This window comes from Hirundo rustica, chromosome 8 (assembly GCF_015227805.2).
Source record: "Hirundo rustica isolate bHirRus1 chromosome 8, bHirRus1.pri.v3, whole genome shotgun sequence".
Classification (NCBI taxonomy): Eukaryota; Metazoa; Chordata; class Aves; order Passeriformes; family Hirundinidae; genus Hirundo; species Hirundo rustica.
Window position 1 is genome coordinate 1,797,562 of NC_053457.1, and position 19,722 is coordinate 1,817,283.

At 42.4% G+C, this 19,722-nt stretch overlaps 1 protein-coding gene across 4 annotated transcripts; it reads left to right on the plus strand.

Moving 5' to 3' along the window:
- Positions 1-120: 120 nt before the first annotated feature.
- SUPV3L1 (Suv3 like RNA helicase) lies at positions 121-19,669 on the plus strand. Of its 4 annotated transcripts, XM_040071547.1 has the most exons (15): positions 121-382; positions 5,036-5,113; positions 5,389-5,496; positions 7,627-7,741; positions 8,300-8,468; positions 9,877-9,988; positions 10,295-10,372; positions 11,413-11,504; positions 11,828-12,008; positions 12,416-12,509; positions 14,623-14,842; positions 15,216-15,296; positions 16,615-16,791; positions 18,355-18,503; positions 18,860-19,669. In XM_040071547.1, exons 1-15 carry the CDS (start codon positions 136-138, stop codon positions 19,353-19,355), a joined length of 2,397 nt encoding a protein of 798 aa, XP_039927481.1. In that variant the 5' UTR covers positions 121-135; the 3' UTR covers positions 19,356-19,669. The 4 variants fall into 4 exon arrangements, with proteins under 4 accessions (XP_039927481.1, XP_039927482.1, XP_039927485.1 ...); XM_040071548.2 differs by lacking the exons at positions 121-382; positions 5,036-5,113; positions 5,389-5,496; positions 7,627-7,741 and having other exon boundaries at positions 8,306-8,457; XM_040071551.2 differs by lacking the exons at positions 121-382; positions 5,036-5,113; positions 5,389-5,496; positions 7,627-7,741; positions 8,300-8,468 and adding an exon at positions 9,469-9,656.
- Positions 19,670-19,722: the final 53 nt, after the last annotated feature.

The window sequence follows — 19,722 nt, forward strand, 5'->3', positions numbered from 1 at the left end:
CTCGTCTGTGTGTGAGGGGCGCCGCCCTCCCTGAGGGCGCGGGGGGGCGGGGCGGTGCCGCGCACGCGCGGGGGCGGGCCGGGCCGGGCGCGGGGCGATGACGCCTTGGCCGCGCGCCGCCGCCCTTGTCCGCGGATGAGTCTCTGCGCGTGGCCGCTGCTGCGGCGGCTCCCGGCGCGCGCGGCGCTCGCGCTCCGACATGGCGGCGGCGCTGCTCCCCGTGCGCGCCCCGTCGCGTCCTCGGCATCGGCCTCCTCCGGGGACGGCGGCGCCTCCCGCGCCCCCGACACCTCGCTCTTCGTGCCCGTGCCGCTGAAGCCCGGCCTCGGCGGCGCGGCCGAAGAAGACGTGGGCGCCGAGCTCACGCGGCCCCTCGACAAGGGTAAGTGCGGGCGGGACCGAGAGGGGACGGGGGCGGTGCTCGGGCGCCCACCGTGAGGCCTCGCCCGCCCTCTGCCCGCCGGCGCTGGAGTCGGGCTGGTGGGGCCGCACCTCGAGCGCTGTGTGCAGCTCTGGGCCGCTCAATGCAGGAAGGACGTTATGGAGCTCGAGCTAGTCCAGCGAAGGGCAACGGAGCTGGGGAAGGGGCTGGAGCAAAAATCTGATGAGGAGCGGCTGGGGGAGCTGACTGGGCTCGGCCGGGAGGAAAGGAGGCTCAAGGAACACCTTATCGCTCTCTACAGCTCCCTGGCAGGAGATGTAGCCAGTTGGGGGTCGGACTCGGTTCCTAGGGAACGGCAGCGGGACTAGAGGAAGCGGCCTCAAGCTGTGCCGCGGGGGTTTAGGTTGGACATTGGGAGGAATTTCTTCATAGGAAAAGTCATTAAACATTGGAAGGGCTGCGCAGCGAGGTGGTAGAGTCACCATCCCTGGAGGTGTTTAAGGACAGACTGCCTGTGGCACTCTGCTCTGGTGCACAAGGTGTTGTTCGGTCATAGGCTGGACTCGATGATCGTAGAGGTCTTTTCCAGCTTAACTGATTTTGTGACCCTCCTGAGGGCTGAGGGACCTGGCCCCTGCTGCTCTCAGGTCCTTTCCTGGGGTCAGAAAGACCTTCCCCATTAAGAGCAGGGTGTACTTCCCTGCATGTTGTTTGACCAGTGTAGCTAATTGTGCCCGTGAAGATGAAGTGGGATGAAGGCTGTTGGGTGAGATGACACCTGCATGTGGTGGGATTCGTGGGGCTGTGCTGTGCAGGACATGATCCGTGGGGGTGCCTTCCAGCTCAGAGTATCCTGTGATTGACTAGGGCCGGTAGGTGTGCCCTGTGTGGAGGAAACACTCTGCTCGCCTGCTTCCTCCATTCTCTGTTTGGCGCGGTCAGGATAAAGGTGCTTGGCTTGGAGCGGGTCCTGCAGCCAAACTGCAGTCTTGTGCATTCCAGAACCATAACTGTATCTGAACTTAAAAGGCATCTTTTCCTCAAATATTGGTGTTACAGACTGAAGAGGTTGTCTGTGTGTTAATGTGCCTAGATCAAAAGTGGGTGTCGGCTTCAAATGGACAGAGGGTAGGTTTAGATGGGGATTAGGAAAAAAAATATTCCCTCTGAGGTTGGTAAGGCAATGGCACAGGTTGCCCAGAGAAGCTGTGGCTGCACCATCCCTGGAAGTGTCCAAGGCCAGGTTGGATGAGCTTTTTAACAGCATGAGATAGTGGAAGGTGTCCCTGCCCATGGCAGGGGACTGGAGCAAGATGGTCTTTAAGGTCCCTTCCAACCCAGACAGTTCTGTGTTCTTGTGACTCCGTGATCTTTAAAGATTTGATAAATAAGAGATAGCTTCTTGATTCTTTTGATGTTTGTTGATCTGAAAGCATTAAGGGTGCAAACAGAAATCTTTTTCATATCTTCTCCTAACTGAGTGTTCTGATGACATATTATTTGTCTTAAATCCAGAGTAGAGGAGCATGGGCAAATCATCTTAATTGTTCAGAACTGGGGAGAAAAGAATATTTGGCCTTGAAAGCTAAATAAAAACCTAGTCAGGATCAAGAATCCTGAACAGCTGTAATGCAAAAATCTGTGTTGTCCTACTTGTCTTTTATATGAACAGTGCATTCCTCGGGTGCCAATAAAGATGAATGATGGCTTCTTACTTGCACATTACCTATTGTCTCATTTATTAGAGGAGCAGTTATGTTGTATTTTTTCAAAACTACAACTCAAATGCTCTGGGAAAATAAGGATAAATTCTATTTGGTCTTTGTGAGGTTGTTGAGAAAGAGGAGATTGGCTAAAATTATGTGTGCTTGCACAGGTGAAAATAAACTACTTCAGACAGCCTGATGTTCTTCCATGTGAGACTGGCAAGGAATAGAAGCCAGGCGACGTGTGTGGTGCTCCTCTGGCTTGGTGGCTGCTAGTGCTCTCTTTGTTGCAGTCAACAGTATTTTGAAAAAAACAATAATGTATTTTAAAAGTACTGGTATTTAGAAACCCAGTAATGTTAGAGAAGACTGGACAAGACCTTACTTAACATGTAGCAATTTTTAAAAAATAGTCTTCCTCTGCTTCCCCCTTCAGGTTCTGATCACACACAGTATTATGCATCTGGGTTTTTTATATTTTAAATTAAGATTCTTTGTCAGATTCTGCTGCCAAGTACTGAACTAGATTCAGTTAAGAAAGATGTGTATTTATGAGCTTTCTGGTTACAGCTTGTGAAGAAACTTCGTTAGTGAGCGTAATTCCAGCGTGAATCATCTTTTTAGCTTGTTACTTGCTCAAGTGAGAGCTGTTATAGTTTTCACACTAGTCAAATACTGTTAGGAAGACTAAAGGTCTTTTTTGAAGCTTATTTTTGTAAATCCAGTTTTGTAAAAACTTCATAACAAACCTGGAATTAATTCACTGCTTCTGTTCTTCACGACTTCATAGGAAGCATACCCCTGTGGGTGCTGATGAGTGCTTTTGATTTTGTTGCGTGTATCTTCTGTATCAGTTGTCACTGAATGTCAGTTCTGTGGCACCGACCGTGGGGCTCTGCTTTTCTTGTGGGAAGTGCAAGTTAGGAATCCCTGGTACAGGCAGTTCATGTGGCAGGAGCAGGAGATGCCGGAGTGGGGGCTTGGTTAGATGCACAAAGTTGCCTAGACTGGACAATGGGAATCTAACAGCTGGGGAGGAATTCTAAGATAAAGCACTTCAGCTGCCCCAGTGGTAGCATACAGCCTGTCTGGAGTGGATTGTTGTCGCCAGAGGTACAGGCAGGGAAATTACTCAAAACTCTTCCTGCAAACAGGGTTGAAGCGTCTAAATGAATATGACACATTGGAGACTAACTGCATAATTTCTGAACTTTACTGCAGTTGGGCTTTTTACAGAGAACCTTAAAAATGCTGCTGAGAAATCAGAGTAATTGAGGAGTAAGAGCCAAAACACAGTTCTAGAGTGACAGAACGGTAAACAAAGGGAAATCTGAAAACAGGAGTGAGTGGTAAAAAGGGGGGTGATTGAGACAGGACACAGATGTCCTGTCTGTGTATGTGCAGCTGGATAAGCTCACATGGGCTGCAATGCCAGCTTTGTTTTGTTTAGATTTACCTTATTGTTAGGACAAGTGTTTGTGCTTGGGAAGAATCGTGACCTTGGCTGTAGGGTGGCATGGTCCCAATGTCATGTTGCCTTGGATAGAAACATGTTTTGGCATTGACCTTTTAATCTGTAGTAAGGCCAGTGCGCTGTGAATTCAGCTGCATGGCCGATGTTGTGTTAATTGCTAGAGCTTCTTAGGGAAGCTCTGAATAGCACTGAGCCCTGTGCTTGCTTATACTGCACTACTTTCCAGTCTGTCTGTGATTTTGGGGCCCTTAAACATGAGTGTGGATGTTTTCCTACGAAATGTAATCCTGCTGGTGCCCTTGCTTCTTTGTTGCCTTCGGGAACATTTCAGAACGTGGGCTAATCCATTAAGAGACTCCTGTAGCTGTGCACGGGGTATGGGATGTGCATTTAAATCTGCCATATTCTTGTCAGCTGCTGATTTCCAGTGTGCCAAGGGCACTGTCGCTGCTAGAGAGGCAATCTTTCAATAATTGAAAGTGTATCTCATAGGAAGCTTTCCATGTCATGTCAGACAGTTACAGAGGGAATAGCAGAGAGCAGAGTTTGACAGTGTTGTGTCCAGTGACTTGTGCTGGCATCAGTGTTGTGCTACATTTGTAACTCCCAGCATTTTATAATGGAGGGTTCATAGACTTGAGTTTTAAGAATGATGTAAACTCACGAATAGGTATTAATGAAATTTGCCAGTGAAATTTGCTAATGAAATTAATGAATTTTTTTGTAAATTTCTGATCTGCTGTCAACAGAAAGGGGACACATCTTTTTGCACTGTTATCTAGCTAACTAATTTAATGAACTAAAATCACCGTGTACTTGAGTAAATACAATTTTGTTGCAACACTGAACTTGCCTTTTAGGGGAGAAGTGTTTATTAATAAGTTTATAAGAGATTTTATTCAAATAAAGCTGACTAATTTGTGATATATATGAAGAAACTGTTTATTTTCTTCCTTCCTTTTATTTAACCTGAGAAAAGAAAGAATACTCTGTCTGATTTACCTGCTCTTTCTGAAGAGTCTGTCTTGGCAGCAGGGTGGAGGAAAGAACGTACCTCAGGGTGTTGATTAAAAGCTGTCACCAAGTAATTCAAGCAGATTTGCTTTTCATATTTAAACCTCCTGATAGGTACTGATAAAAAGCAAATAAAAACCCACCCCAAAACATTAATTAGTTTGTTCCATGACTTATTAGCTGCATGTTTGCATTTTTATGGTTTCATATCAAGTACCAGGCACCATCTTCATGGCAGTTCTTACTCTGCTGCAGTTGAAGGTTGTCCTTTTCCATGAGAGTCCCAGTCTCACTCATTGATTGTATTTGATTTAGGGAGAGTTCATTTGAGTCTGTTCAGCATGGGATGATTCCCTCCCTCCCTCCAGTGTAGAGAGGCTACAAGCCAGGATCTTTGGGCCAGGAGAATGTGGCTTAGTTTTGAGGAAGCTGAAAAATAAAGTTATTCTTTTTCTACAGGTGAAGTTCTAAAAAACTTAAACAAGTTCTACAAAAGGAAAGAAATTCAAAGACTAGGAGCAGAAAATGGTCTAGATGGTAAGAAGATGTTTTAAGTTTGTAATATTTTAATGTGAAATCTGTTTTAATTCAAATATGGTGTTAGATGGGATCTTTTTGTCACAACACTGCTTCCTTATGTTGTCTCTGTCACTTAGTTCTGATACCCTTTATATTTATTTTTAATAGCTTATATTAAGGTATAAGTTTTTAATGAACTGCTTCAGTGTTTTATTGGGGGTTTACAAATAGACTTTTCTGATCCTGGCTACATTAATTTTGTTCCTTTTGTTGGTGTTTTTATTTTTTTGCAGCTCGCCTCTTTCACCAAGCATTTATAAGCTTTAGGAAGTATATAATGGAATCCAGTTCTGTGAGTGCGGATTTGCATATTATTCTCAATGATATATGCTGTGGTGCAGGTGAGTATCTGGAATGCTTGTAAAATAAAATGTGCATTTTGACGTGTTTTTGCCCTGTATACATACATGCATACATGTGGACCCCCTACTATGCTGTCAGAGAGATAAAAACCCCTGCTTCCCTATCAGAAACATTTGTGCCCATCCTAGGGAATGTTCAGTTTTTAAATCTCTGAAGTGGGGAAATGAAAGATGTGGAGGTGTTAGCAGGAAGCAGCCCGTTGTTTTAGGGCATCTGTTAGTGCTGAAATGAAAACAGTGCTGTTCTGTTTATCCCTCTCTTCCAAACCCAGTGGTCACTAGGGGGCACCTGGGGAGCTTTCTCCTGCCTGGTGGCTTTGGGGGCAGCTTTGTGACAGTGCTCTGTTTCTCTGTGGCACTCACAGAGGTGTGTTTGCCTGCTTAGAGCATCCTGTGTTGATTGACAGCACTTAACTGAGAGGCAATGCCAGCTGGGAACAGCAGAATCAGCCTTCTCCAGGGTTTGAGATTCACAGTGTGTGTTGTAATGATGGGATTTTAAAGGTTGCACTGGTTGTTAGTTTTGTCTTAAAACGTAAATGTGTAGATTTTAAATGTTGAACATTGTTGGGGAGGATGAAGCCAAAAAACCCTGTAAATTTGATTGCCTATATTCTGAGAATGAGAAACCTGTAGGTGAGATAGAATTGAAAGTAAGTTTTGATGTTTGAGATGTATTAGATACTGGATGTCTGGGAAAACAGTGATGTGACCAGCTGAAGGTCACCTGCAGCCAGACCCAGGTCAAATGGAATGTTCTGTCTCACCCCCCAATGGTTCATCCCACACCTGTACCCCTCCCCTGAAGCATCAGGTGTCTGTAACCCCATTGGCACAAGTCCTGTTCCAGCCCACCTCGAGACCCCTTATCAGGAGGCTGCGAGGGTGGCTTGGCCTCTTTGCCCCTTTGCTCTTTGCTTTTTGCTCTCCTCCACTCCCAACCTCTCCCTTCCCCCACCTTCCTGGGCCTTGCCATGAGCTGCAGCCTGGCAGCTCAGAGCAGGGCCTCACATCCCTTACAATAAACCTCATCTTCTGAAACCTAACTTCAGAGATCTCTCGTCTACATTCATCCACACCGTCCTGGAGTCAGCAACAGCAGAGGAAGCAATTTCTACAGAACATCTTAGGAAATTGTCTCATATTTCTCGTGCATAAAATGTTCCACAGGATTTTCTCATTTCCACTCCTTAGTTGGTTATATGTCAGCATTATGCCTTATAACTCATATACAGAAATACTGAAATTTTTTAATCTGAGTTTTGCTTGTCCAAAGTTAATAATTAAATCTATTACATTAAAAAAAAAAAAAATCAACAATAATTTTTATACAACCTCCCCAAAACCAGAACATTTCCCCCCGCCAAAAAACCAAAAACACTCCAACAACCCCCAAACCGCTGCTTTTTCTTTTTGTGTGTGTATGTTCGATAATAAGATTTTTTTTAAATCAAGATAGTTCTTTGAAATTCTATGAGAGCTGGACAGTAGAAGTGTGACCTGAAATGAGACTTGTAAGGCTCACATGTCTACTCTGCAAATGTTCAGAAGAATGAACCTGGATTTTTCTTTTGAGTTGATTTTAGTATTTTTATTTTCTCTCCTACGGATTGGAAACTTAGAATCTGGAACCAGTATCCTAGGTCTCAGTAGCTTAGAGAAGCAGCAAATCTGTTTCTCTCTGTTTATTCATAAAAGCACTTTAAAATCTCTTCCTGCTTCCCACTTCCCTCTCCTCACATGAATTTAGGAAGAAGGAGCTAAAATCTTCTTAGGACAGTAAAGCTATTTCTCGTCCAGCTTTTCCACAGTTTCTCATTTTTACTTAGAAGTTCTGTGGGCAAGTAGGCTGAGCAGAGTGAATATACTGAAATGAGATGCATTTTTTCATATTATTGTGTTTGTATTCCATTGCTAAATGAGTCCATGTGCTTGTGTTAGTTTCCCTTTCTGCCACTGGGATCATTACTGAACTTTGTAGAGAGCCAGAAGTTGAAACGATTACGTAAGTGCGGGGTGGAAGCAGTAGAAATTTTTTTTCCAAGTTTATTATGAAGGTAGATGCTCAGACAAGCACACAAACTTTCTGAAAAGGATTTGTTTTTCTAGGTCACGTGGATGATCTATTTCCATTTTTCCTGAGGCATGCAAAGCAGATCTTTCCGATGCTGGACTGCATGGACGATCTGCGCAAGATCAGCGATCTGAGGCTGCCACCCAACTGGTCAGTGTGGTGAAGGGACTGCACTCTTTTCTTAGTGTCATAGAATTTCCTAGTCTGTGGACTTAAATGTAATTATGCTACGTTTTCGGGTTTTTTCTCTGTTTTTACAACAGTTTGTGTCAGGAACTCTTGTATTTTTTACAAGATACCTCACAATTAATTAAAAACAAAGTAACATTATATCAGCCATGAAAGTCGCCGAGTTGGTGTGGCTTTTCCAGGAAGATGTTTTCTGACAGTGTGTTTGGGAGGTAGCACATCAAAACATTAAAATATTGATAAGCTCAAGGAGAGAGAATTTCAGTAATAATGAGGATTATTTTGAACGCAACGTGTGAATTTCACTCTGAATCTTTAAAAGCATTGTATGACTTAGATCAGTGTATAAGACACAGTAACCTCTTTGTACGGTCTCTAAGAACTAAGAACTTGATATTTCTGCTTTCAGTACACATTAAAATTATTAATAAATAAATGTTTAAGCTAATTTCCAGTTTCTCCTCAATCAGCATCCAGATAAACGTTCAACAGATCTGCTTTATTTTGTCTTTGCTTCAGGTATCCAGATGCCAGGGCTATTCAGAGAAAGATAATATTCCATGCCGGTCCTACAAACAGTGGAAAAACTTACCATGCTATCCAGAGATTTTTGTCAGCCAAATCTGGAATATACTGCGGTCCACTAAAACTTCTGGCTCATGAGATCTTCCAAAAGAGTAATGATGCTGTCAGTATGTCATATTACTTACCCACATCCTTAGTACTGGAACAATCTCATGAATTCCTGTCTCTAAAGTCCTGTGGTGGCCCCAGGTGGTCCCTGGAGCCCTGTGCTTGAGCAGGTGCCTTTTCTTTGCAGTGGGGTCAGCTCGTGTGAAGTCAGTTGTGCATTCCTGCTTCAGGAGTAGAATGGAACAATCATTTCCCCAAGTGGAACAACGCTGTCCCCAGAGCTCTGCAATCATCCCTGTAACCTGCCTCTGTTCTTCTGGAATTTGTTGCTCCCCGTGTTAGCCAGGTTCTACTATTAGGTTTTTCAGCATAGGGACCGTGCCTTCTTTTGCCCATGATCTTTATTATAGCTTGTACACAAAAAATTACTCTTGCTTAACTCCCCTCAACCTTCTGCTTCAATGTATAAATATATTTCACTTCACTGTCCTTGACAAATTCTGCAGATTCAGATGTGTTGAATTAAAGAGCAGTGCTGTATATCAAGTCCTTAGAGGAAATTCTCATTAGTGTTTTATATTGCTTCTGGCATAGTTTTGGAGGCCCCTCACCAGTGAGTTTCCAGCTGCAGAGAACCAGACCAGTTCTGCAGCACTACAGCCACATACCACGTGTTAACACAGCAATGTGTGTGTACAGTAGTGATGTTGTGAGTTCTCATTTTTGGTGTAGAATTTGTAACTCCTATTATCAGTCTGACCTAGGAGATAGCTGTAGTGTTCCACATGTGTTCACAGAGTGAATGAGGGTCCCATGCAATGATGTTCCTGGCTGGTGGCTACTGAACTTTTCTCCCATGTGCTTAGTGTGTGTGAGAACTTTTCAGTTGTTGGCTCCTGGGTCATGTTTATATCCTTGGGGCTTAAACAGGGCTTCCAGCTGGGCTCTGCAGGCTGTGGGTATGGATGGAGCAGCCATCAGCAGCAAGGAGGGCAGGGCTGGCAGGGTGGTGGCCTCAGCTGTCTCACAGCTGACCCTCATGAGCTCTTGTTGTGTGAGTAGAAGGCAGCAGGTGAGGCTGGCAGCAGGGCATTTGGCAAAAGAGCTGGAGCAGGCTGGAGCTTGCAAGGCTGCTTTGCTGCTGGGCCTTGCTTTCTGAGCCCCTTGTACTCGTCTGACAGTTCTTTTGTGGCAGATGTGGCAGCTCAGAAATGCTCAGGGGAAGATGTAACCTCCTGCAGGAGTAAGGGAAGGTGTTTAATTACAGATACCTCTTCATTAAGCCTCCACTCTGATAGGGCTTAAATACAAGGCTCAAGTCTCTCAAGGCTGAGTAGTTATTTCCTGGATAGCTTCTGTTAAACTGTCCTAGAAACTACTGTAAGGAACTGCTCTTGTCCTCTGTGGAAAGTGGATTCTTTTATGTTCAAGAAACTTAACCTGAGGTTTCTGACTGCCTTTAGAATGTGCCGTGTGACCTGGTGACAGGAGAAGAGCGTGTGTTTGCCAATGAAGACGCCAGACAGGCTTCCCATGTTGCTTGTACTATTGAAATGTGCAGCACTAATACACCTTGTAAGTACACATAGTTGTTTCTGTCTTATCTGTGGTATCCTTGGGTATGTTATTGCTTGGACTCAAAAGTAGCTGAGTTCTTCTTTTTCACTCTTATTTGAACAATTCATGAACTATGGTGGAGCAGTTCAAGAAACCTGGATCATCTTAGAATAGCTTTTTGATTAGATAGAGTATTAGCTTTGTTTGAGCAGCTTTTTTTAGGAAACCTGTGAGTTCCTTACAGTTCCGTTGTGTCTTGTACTGCTGTTCTAGATGCTCTTCCTTGGTGCATCATGTTTTTCCTTTTTTTTTTTTTGTTTTAAGATGAAGTTGCTGTGATTGACGAAATTCAGATGATCAGAGATCCTGCCAGAGGCTGGGCTTGGACAAGAGCCCTTCTAGGTAAGCTTGTTTGTGTTGGCAATGAATTGGCTTAATGGCACGTGGAATTGAAGCTTAGCAGTCAGTATGGTCATTAGTGGTTATAATATGTGATAAAATAAAAGTATTTCTTCATGTCTTCTCACAGCAAGTTAGAGAGATACTCTGCCTCAAAGGATTTGTCTGCATGACCTGTCGTATTTTACTTAATGAATAGGTTTTAAAAAATTTGTTCCGATGCCTCTTTTATTTTTCATTCCTTGGATAAAAGGGAGTCTTTACTACATTGTGCTGTCCTTTTACATTGACTATTTCCAAGAAATAATGCTTTTCCGTTCAATTAAAACACCAGTTTTCAAGAGAGTAGCTTTGTAGCGATTCTGCTAAATAATGGTAGCTTTAAATATTTTATAGTGTTAATTTCAAATGGCTCATTTGTAGAGCTGCATCACTCTGTTATGTTCTTAGAAGAATGCTTTTTTTGATGATTTTAGGATTTTTCTAGAGGAATTTTTGAAATGTTTTTCTTCGTGTTTGGAATCTGATTCCATCTTGACCCTTCCTTTTGTTGCTTTTGATTCTAAGTTCAGCAGATTTGTTGCACTTCCTTTACTTCCTGTTTTTCCCTTTTCTGTTCTGACTGAATTAAGGGGTGAATTCATGCAGAAAACAGAACTCCTCAGTTCTGTTATGGTTTGGGAGTTAGTAAAACATGAGTAGTAAATGAAACATACTCAAAGGTTTGCTCCATTTGTTCAGTGGCAGAGGGTACCTCTTGTTTTGGCCAAGAGGGTGCAGTTGAGGTATTGGCTGCTCTGATTATCATACTAATGATTTGTCAATATCACCTGCTGGTAAGAGATCAAGAGCAGCTCTAGGGAAATAGTGTATTGTGGGAGAGGCTTTAGGCAGAGGTTTGGGTCCTTGAAGGAGGTGAAATACAGTCTTCATTGTGTTTAGCAATGAAAATAGAATTTTTTGTTACCTTAAGAGGCAGCTGAAGCTACTGTCCTATAGAAACAAGTAACATTTTGCTTTTTATTTCACTGGACCTTGTTCAGGCCTCTGTGCAGAAGAAATCCACGTTTGTGGAGAACCTGCTGCGATCGACTTGGTGACAGAGCTCATGTACACTACAGGGGAGGAAGTTGAAGTAAGTATTTCTGAGAGGCTATGAACAGAACGTCAGGTTCTCTGCTGTAAAACAGGGGAAAGAATGTAAGGTCCTTTTGGGGGTATCACTGCTCAAAGTTGTCCTGCAGGAAGTCTTGTTAAAATGCTTCTCAATTTCTGTAAAGCAAAGATGTTGCAAAGTTCTTTCTTTCTCTTTTTAAATAGTGATACTGTTTTTCTGAAAGAAGATAAGTGGTTTGATGAGTTCCCTTTGCTGACTTTACAGGATGTGTTGATAGTTAATCTCAATGTGATGGAATTTTGAGTTTAAAAAACAACCATCTTTGACAACTTCAATTCTAGGTCCGAAACTACAAGAGACTGACTCCTCTGACTGTGCTGGATTATGCCCTAGAGTCCTTGGATAACCTCCGTCCTGGGGACTGCATTGTCTGTTTCAGTAAGAATGACATTTACTCCGTCAGCCGACAGATTGAAGCCAGAGGATTAGAATGTGCCGTCATATACGGCAGTCTGCCACCAGGTAAAGACGGGGCTGTTCTGTTTCTCGCTGCTTTTCTTAGGAGAAAAGCCCCTTGTGCTGCTTTTCTTGTTTTAAAATAAAGCAGTACAAGTTTCCTAGTTTGGCTTCTCTGTATACCTAGAGAAAGTAATCAGCTTTCATTGACTAGTCTTTTAATCTTGGGATCAGACCTTTACTATGTACTTAATTTTGATCTTCACGGATAGATATAATTAAATGAGGTCTGTCCACAGCTCTGGGAATGATTTAAATCCCTCCTGTCCGCTCCCCCCATCTGTGGCCAAGTACCAAGCAAATGCCCCTTTATTTTTTTTCCTCAGCCTAGTATAATGACATTGGACTTAGTGATGTATTGTCTTTATTTCGTATGAAATTTGCTATGTGAAGTGTTCTGTTTTCTGTGTTAGGAACAAAGCTTGAACAGGCAAAGAAGTTCAATGATCCTGATGATCCGTGCAAAATTTTAGTTGCTACAGATGCAATTGGAATGGGACTCAATTTGTAAGTACTTTCAGCAGGTTATGGTACTTTTATTTTCCTTTAGGTGTGATGGCCACATTAATTTCCTTGCTTTTTATCTCCCCTGTCTGATTAACTCATCTAAATATCTGCTTGTGTCTAGGTAACACCGTACATACATTTCAATTTTGACGTAGCAATCAATTTGGTTAGGCAGAATTTTAAAACTGATTGCAAGAATTAAATGGTTCCCTTGGCCTATTCACACAATTCAGTGTGATCTCTGGCCATGGGTGGCAGGGCCTGCTGGATCAAATGAAGTCAGATGTGCTGGATTGTCAGAGTTATCATTCTCTGGCATTTCTGAAATGCACAGCAAGTTCAGCAGTGTCAGATGTATTCCATTAGTGAAGGATGTGCAGTCACATCACTACAAACGACTGAGGCAGGTGGTGCAGAGTGGATTGGGAGGTGATTAGGACATGAGTGATGTGTGCAGGGATGAGGATTCTCCTGCAACTAGCCAGTAGCCTTCTCCTGACCTTTAGAATATGCTTTGTCCATAAGTAGTGTCTGATACTGTAGTGGTTTCACATTCGCCAAGTTTAGCGTAGTGGTCTTAGTGTTTACTTTCCTTTTGTGGGAGAGGATCAGGAGGAGCAAAGCAGGCTCAAGCTTAAAACAAATAGTTTTATTAACACACACTAAAAGAATGGAAAAGAAAAGTTGAAAAAAACAAAAAAACCCCCACAACAAAATGAAACTTCAAAACACTCTTCCCTTCCCTTACAAACTGTTAACTTTCTTACAAACAACATAGAGAGACACAACCTGTGATTTTCAGTCTGTTTCACCATTTAAACAGTCTTTCTCTCACTTTGGGAGAGAAGTCTCTCTAGAGTCCTATGGAGACACTTGCCACAAGACAGAAACAGTCTTGTGTCTCTCAATGCCACAAATCTGCAACTGCCTGGAGATTTGCAGATTGTGCTGTTCCACCCATTAGCAGCCTTTCTCCTGGCTACTCATAGGCCTCTCAGTGTATCTGGGGTACTGTTCAAGAATGCTTCCTCTAGTACAAAAGAAGGATTCTCTTCTTCTATCTCTAAAATTGTTTTTATCTCAAAAGAGAGACCTCTTTTTACCCCAGGAGTGAGGAGCTTTAAGATTCCCACTTTAATCTCAGTCATACCAATCCCCAACTTTGACTAGAACTAGCACTCCCCCAAACAACATTAAGATATTACAAGAAATAGTCCATTTCTCCATAGTTTATACCAGAGAAGTCCAGTTAAAAATGTCCACTTCCTCAATCCCTCCTTCCAATAATCTTTATCAGTTCTTCCACCCTTGCTCCACTGACTTCATGCAGTGCCTTTTTTACATCCACTCTGTCTCTTTCTTCTCTCTCTCAGAGAACAGTTAGGCCTTGGAAGCTTCAGGTTACCAGGAAAAGGTTAAATCTGCCCAGACCTGCAGTGGCCATGTGATTTATGCAGGACAGCAGTCTCTCCCCCACTGCATCTCAGATCGGCCTGGTTTCCTCCCTCCACTCTTTTCCTCTCCGTCTGGAAATCACTAGAGGAGGGGAGCTCTGCCCACCCCTCGGTGACAATCGGGGTGGCCTCGGCCCAACCGGGCCCATGGCTGTTATCAGGGGCCCGGCAGAGATCCCTCCCTACTCCAGGGCTCCGTGGCTCCAGAGAGGTTTTAAAGTATTTGATGTAAAGCTGCAACCTCTCCTGCCCTGCTGGGAGCCGATGGAGCCCGGCCAGCTCCCTCCGCAAAGGTGGGCTGGGGTGGGGAGCAGCAAGCCTGGACTTGATGTTACCTGTTCAACTGGCCAGGAGGGAAAAGGACTGACTTGAACAAAATCAGGACTTAGATGGCTTCTTCCCGAAGTCGTATTCAACAATCTCAGTGGTCAAAACAGATGCCAATATCCTAACCTAGCTTCTGATAGGTCCCTGTCCTTTCTAAAACAATTCCAAGGTCCTGACAGGGTAACACTCTACATCTTCTTTAACTAAAAACCAAACTGTGCCAACCCATGACAGATACCCTAATTTACAGAGGAGAAAAAAAGCTTTAATTTGTCATATTTGAAGTAATTTGCAAAGTAGGATTTGCCTTTGTTTTTGTTTAAATGTTTCAGGTGTATAAGAAGAATAATTTTTAACTCCATAGTGAAGCCAACAGTCAACGAGAAGGGAGAGAAGGAAATCGACTCCATTACCACCTCCCAGGCTCTGCAGATCGCAGGCAGGGCTGGGCGTTTCGGCTCCTCCTTCAGACAGGGGGAGGTCACCACAATGCATCGCGATGACCTCGTGCAGCTGAAGGAGATTCTGAGCGAGGCCGTGCCCCCTGTCAAGGTGAGAACCCCAGTGCTCAGTTTATACAGAGGTACTCTGGGCCTGGCTTAGGATATTTGGATCCCAAATTATTTTTCCTTCTGTCTGTTTGCAGTTTAATAATAAAAATGGGTTGTGTTGTGCCAGAGTGACTTTAGATGTATGTCCCGTTTGGAGACTTGCAGTGTTGCTTTTTTGTTGAATCAGCCCTTTTAAGAATTAAAAGCTCAAGCACAGAAGTTCTTAAGTTTCAGCTATGTCTGCTAAATAAACTGGAGTCTGCAGAGTGCTTTGGTTTCTTGCGTTTTGTCTTTCAATATGTTGTTTCTTCTGCATTAACTTTAAAACAATATTGAGAATTAATGGAAGTTTTTTTTCTTTATTTCCCATTTAGGCAGCTGGCCTACATCCTACTCCTGAGCAGATAGAAATGTTTGCTTATCATCTTCCTGATGCCACTCTATCCAACTTAATTGTAAGAACGATCAAAATACTAGCTTCTGCTTGAAAAATGAAGTATCGCTAGTAGCTTTGTACAAACCTGCTCTTGGGAGACCTGACAGACGGCCTCGTGTGTATTTTTTAATCGATTGGATTCTTCTCTCTACCACACAAGTGACTGCATATGAGTTTAGGATGTTTTAACTTTTCTGTGCTACTATAAACTATAAATTCTGTTGAAATGTCAGTCATTTTTACACGTGTTTAAAACTGTGCAGTAGCTTTTTCATTCCAGCTTTTCTGAAAATTCCTGGGAAACTGGTCATGCCAGATTTCCACATATCTGAAAGCTACCTGATAATTTTTTTTCCTGTTTCTGTGGATTTTGTGGTAAAACAGTGTGTCTGCAACTTTTAGAAAACTGATTTTGTAGGATCGATTTGATCTCCTCTTTAGACAGATACTAGTTCTTACGGATGGACCTAAACATTATAAAGTAGAAATGAAGATTCCAATACTGTATCGAGAAACATTTTCAGAGCTTTTAGTAAACTGAGAAATCCTTGGCAGCTTTCAGGGTTTTAAATGTGCATTATTGTTCCTGCTGATCTGCTGTTATGTAGCAAAATGTATATTTCTAACCTTGAAATAGAAGATTATACCTGGAGACCTCCTGGTAGACTTAGCTTGGTAGGGTAAAACCACAAATTTTTAAAAAATTTAAATATTTAATATTTAATTAAAAAGCTCAGCATTTCTTTGAAGATTAAAAAAAAAAAAAAATCTTTCAAAGATTTGCATTAGAGAAATAATTTTGGGGGCCCATAAAATTCCCCCTGCAGAGTGCACTGCAAACCTTGCAGTTTCTCCAAACCTTGAGCATGTCTCGTGTTTTCTTTGAAATCCTCTGTTGGAATACTGTATTTAGCTTGTGTTTTATTTCTTCCTAAAATAGATCTGATGCTGACATTGAGCTCAAAATACCTCAATTATTGAATTGTATGCTGTAAAGTTAGCTTTTTGGGGCATGCTAAGTGACAAACCTGGAGAAGTTTCTAAACATAGTGCTAACTGGTTCCCGTGCTGTTCTTTGTAACTAAAATGCACCCTTCTAGAACTTTGTTAACTGGAAGACTGACTGAAAGGGTTTAAATAAAGTGTAAATTCTGCTAAAAGAGCAGTGGAAACTCCCCTGCCCACTTTTTTATTAACTGTGGTCAAATTTGATGGTTTTTAATTGTTCCTTCAGTACAACTAGTCTTTCAAACTCTAAATAATTTTTTGGTTTGGTAAGACAAAGTTTAAGAACCCTCTCCTGTAATAACATTCTTACATTGGTTTTATTTTCACAGGATATTTTTGTGAGCCTCTCACAGGTCGATGGGATGTACTTTGTCTGCAATATTGATGACTTTAAATTTCTAGCAGATATGATTCAGCACATTCCACTAAATCTGCGATCACGATACGTCTTCTGCACTGCACCCTTGAACAGAAAAGAGCCTTTTGTGTGTACCACTTTGTTGAAGGTCAGCTATTTTTTCTGCTCAAAAAATATGGTGTTTATATTGGACCAAGAGATTTTGGTGCACTGGGACTTTAGCTAGCTGCTGTATTTGTTGTGGGCTTTGCCATCGGATCATTTGAGAGCATTCTCAAAGTGCTCACAGGTAGCATGAGAGATATGAAATAGCTGGATGTGCATTGAATTCTTCACTATTTTTATTGACCAAAGTTCTGAGACTTGGTTCTCATGTTGTAAATTAAAGTTTGGATAGCTTCTCTGCTGTTTGCCTCTGAAAATCCTACTGCTTGCCCTTGTGTGTCAGCTCTGAACTGGGAGAGATGGGAGTTGTGTTCCCTAGTCACTTGTGCACTGTTAAGCTTTGCACCACAGTGTTCCTAAAAGCACTCATTAAAAACAAGTTACTGTTCCTTTGAGCTGTTAGCTCGTCAACAAAAGAAGAGAATGTGGGATTAAGGGTGGTTGCTGGTGCTGTAGTACCGTTACATGGAATTTAAACCTCAGAAAACACAGAGCTGTAAGTTGCTCTCAGAATTATGTCACTTTACTTTTCAGGCCTGGATGAACTTTTTTTTTTTCTCGTGCCCCTGGAGTGATTATTTTGAGGATTTTGTAGTCAGCTGATTTTTCAGTTTTTCACCTTTAATAATAATGTCACTTGGGACTGTTACTTTGTTAGACAGTATTGCCATTGTTCTCTTCATAAAGAATGCATTCAGCTTTTAAAATGAAATAGTATAAAAACGAAACTGATGTGATGCCCTCATGTCACACATATTAGAACATTGCTTTTCAAAAATGGCTAATAGTCTTTAAAAAAATGAGTGTTTGATTAAAGAGTTGAAACAAGTGCCTCATTAGGAAAATGCTGAGGCTTTTGGAGTCTAAGTAGGGAAGGTGCAGAGGGACATAATGTGGTGTTAGAGGGAGGTAGGCTGTTGTGAATGTTTGTGTGAATTGAAGCCCCATTCCTTGACCAAGAGAACCCACTTCAGATGGCCAGATAGGAAGCAGTTCTTCCAAGGCATCAGTACTCTTTGAAAATTTTGGATTTAAGTCTTACTTAACTTGTTTTTCTGTTAGTTGAAGAGCTGAGGTGTCTGGGTTTCAGAAGAGCAAATTTCTAGCGCAGATTAATCTGTTTGGTTTATGTATAGTGTGTTTCCTAAACCAGGAAATACATTTAATATTCTAAACCCTGGCAAGCCCGAAACAAGATAATTAACCAAATAGGAGGAGGAGGATTAAAAAAGAAACAAAGTCCATTTGCTTTGCTAGATGAAATCAAATTCCTTCTGTGTTACGCTTTTCTGGATAGCTCTGTGCTTTTGTTGCTTAACTCTGTGCATGGCCCATGAACGAATTGTGCTAATGAGGCCCTGGAAAGGAGAGGTGACTCCCGTGTTGAGTAATTAAGTAAAAGAATGTGTGACATTTGAGTTCTGTAAAACAAAGCAGGTATTTTTATGGAGTATTCTCTGTATACAGGCTCCAGGGAATTTAACTCTTTGGGGATTTCTTCTTTCCTGACGAACTGAGGACATGAGTGAATCTGCTTGTTTTCCAGTTTGCACGACAATTCAGTAGAAATGAGCCTCTGACGTTCGACTGGCTCTGCCGGCACACCAAGTGGCCCTTAGCTGCTCCAAAAAACATCAAGGAACTTGTACACCTTGAAGCTGTGCATGATGTTTTTGACCTCTATCTGTGGTTAAGGTATTGTCTTTGTGCTTAAAAACTTTTTTTTTTAAAATTTTCCCTATTATTTATGACTTACTTAGAAGTGCAGTGCCTTGAACCCATATATAGGTGGTACAGGATGGGCTCCTCTGGCCTTTTAGAGGATCTTGACAAATGCAGTGTTGAGCGAGTTAGTTCTGCAGACAGCAGTTTGTGACTGACAGAAGGAGAAAGGTAGAAACAAGGTGATCCTGGGCTGGAGCAGCTGAAATGCAAATTAAAATACAGTGACCTTCCCAAGCAACATGAAATAAATGTTCTTTTTACTTAGTATATATCCCATTTCTGTCCCAGTTAGAAGGTTTAATTGTGTGTTCTTTTGCCTCTTTCAGTTACCGCTTCATGGATATGTTCCCTGACGCTGTCCTTGTAAGGGAAATTCAGAAAAAACTAGATGACATTATACAGATTGGTGTCTGCAACATCACAAAGCTGATCCGAGCATCCCAGTCTGCAGCTGCTCCTGGCACAGCTGAAGTTGTGTCAGAAGACTTTCCTCTCTCAAGGACTCAGAAGGATGCCAGGGTGCTTCCAGACCGTCACGGTGCAGCCTCCACAGAGGCACTGTCCATTGCAGTGGAGGCTGCGGGACTGAGAAGAGCGAAGAACTCGAGAGCCTCTCGGCTTGGTAGCAGGCAGGAGGATCTGAAAAGCTATGGACGAGGATCTCTTGCCAACAGATTGCTGCGGGAGGGACTCCTGACACAGGAAATGCTGAGACAGCTGGAGAGTGAGTGGCAGGATCAGCACAGGAATGGTAGATATGGCTTTGGTTCCAAAAGAGATGATCAGCATAGTTCAAAGGAAACGAGGAAAAAGAGAAAATAGAACCATGTCCTGATTCTGTTTAGTTTTTATTCGTAAAATAAAATACTGTTTTAATAACTACCTTGGCATCTCATGTTTACGCTGCTGCAACTCCTTGATGTTTTTCCTTCTCCCGTGACCAGTAATGTGAAGCACTCAGAGAAGTGGACTCTTAAAAGCTCAGGCCATAAGTTTGTTTTTATCACTCAGCTGTACACTCTTTCAATCATGGTGTTCAGCATAAATGTATGATCTACTGCTATGTGAAAATTTGGACTTAGTGTCTTCTTGCAAGGTATCTTATCATCAATAAATGTCAGATATTTCACTAGTAATGAATTAGCTACTCATTCCACCCTTTCCCAAAGGGCAGAGTTTAGCCGACCAC

What these genes read in the sequence shown, in the direction of transcription:
- SUPV3L1 (XM_040071547.1), top strand. Translation starts at nt 136, where the DNA reads ATGAGTCTCTGCGCGTGGCCGCTGCTGCGGCGGCTCCCGGCGCGCGCG. An exon ending in TGATATATGCTGTGGTGCAG is followed by an intron (nt 5,497 to 7,626) that starts GTGAGTATCTGG and finishes TTGTTTTTCTAG; the next exon opens with GTCACGTGGATGATCTATTT. An exon ending in CCACTCTATCCAACTTAATT is followed by an intron (nt 15,297 to 16,614) that starts GTAAGAACGATC and finishes TTATTTTCACAG; the next exon opens with GATATTTTTGTGAGCCTCTC.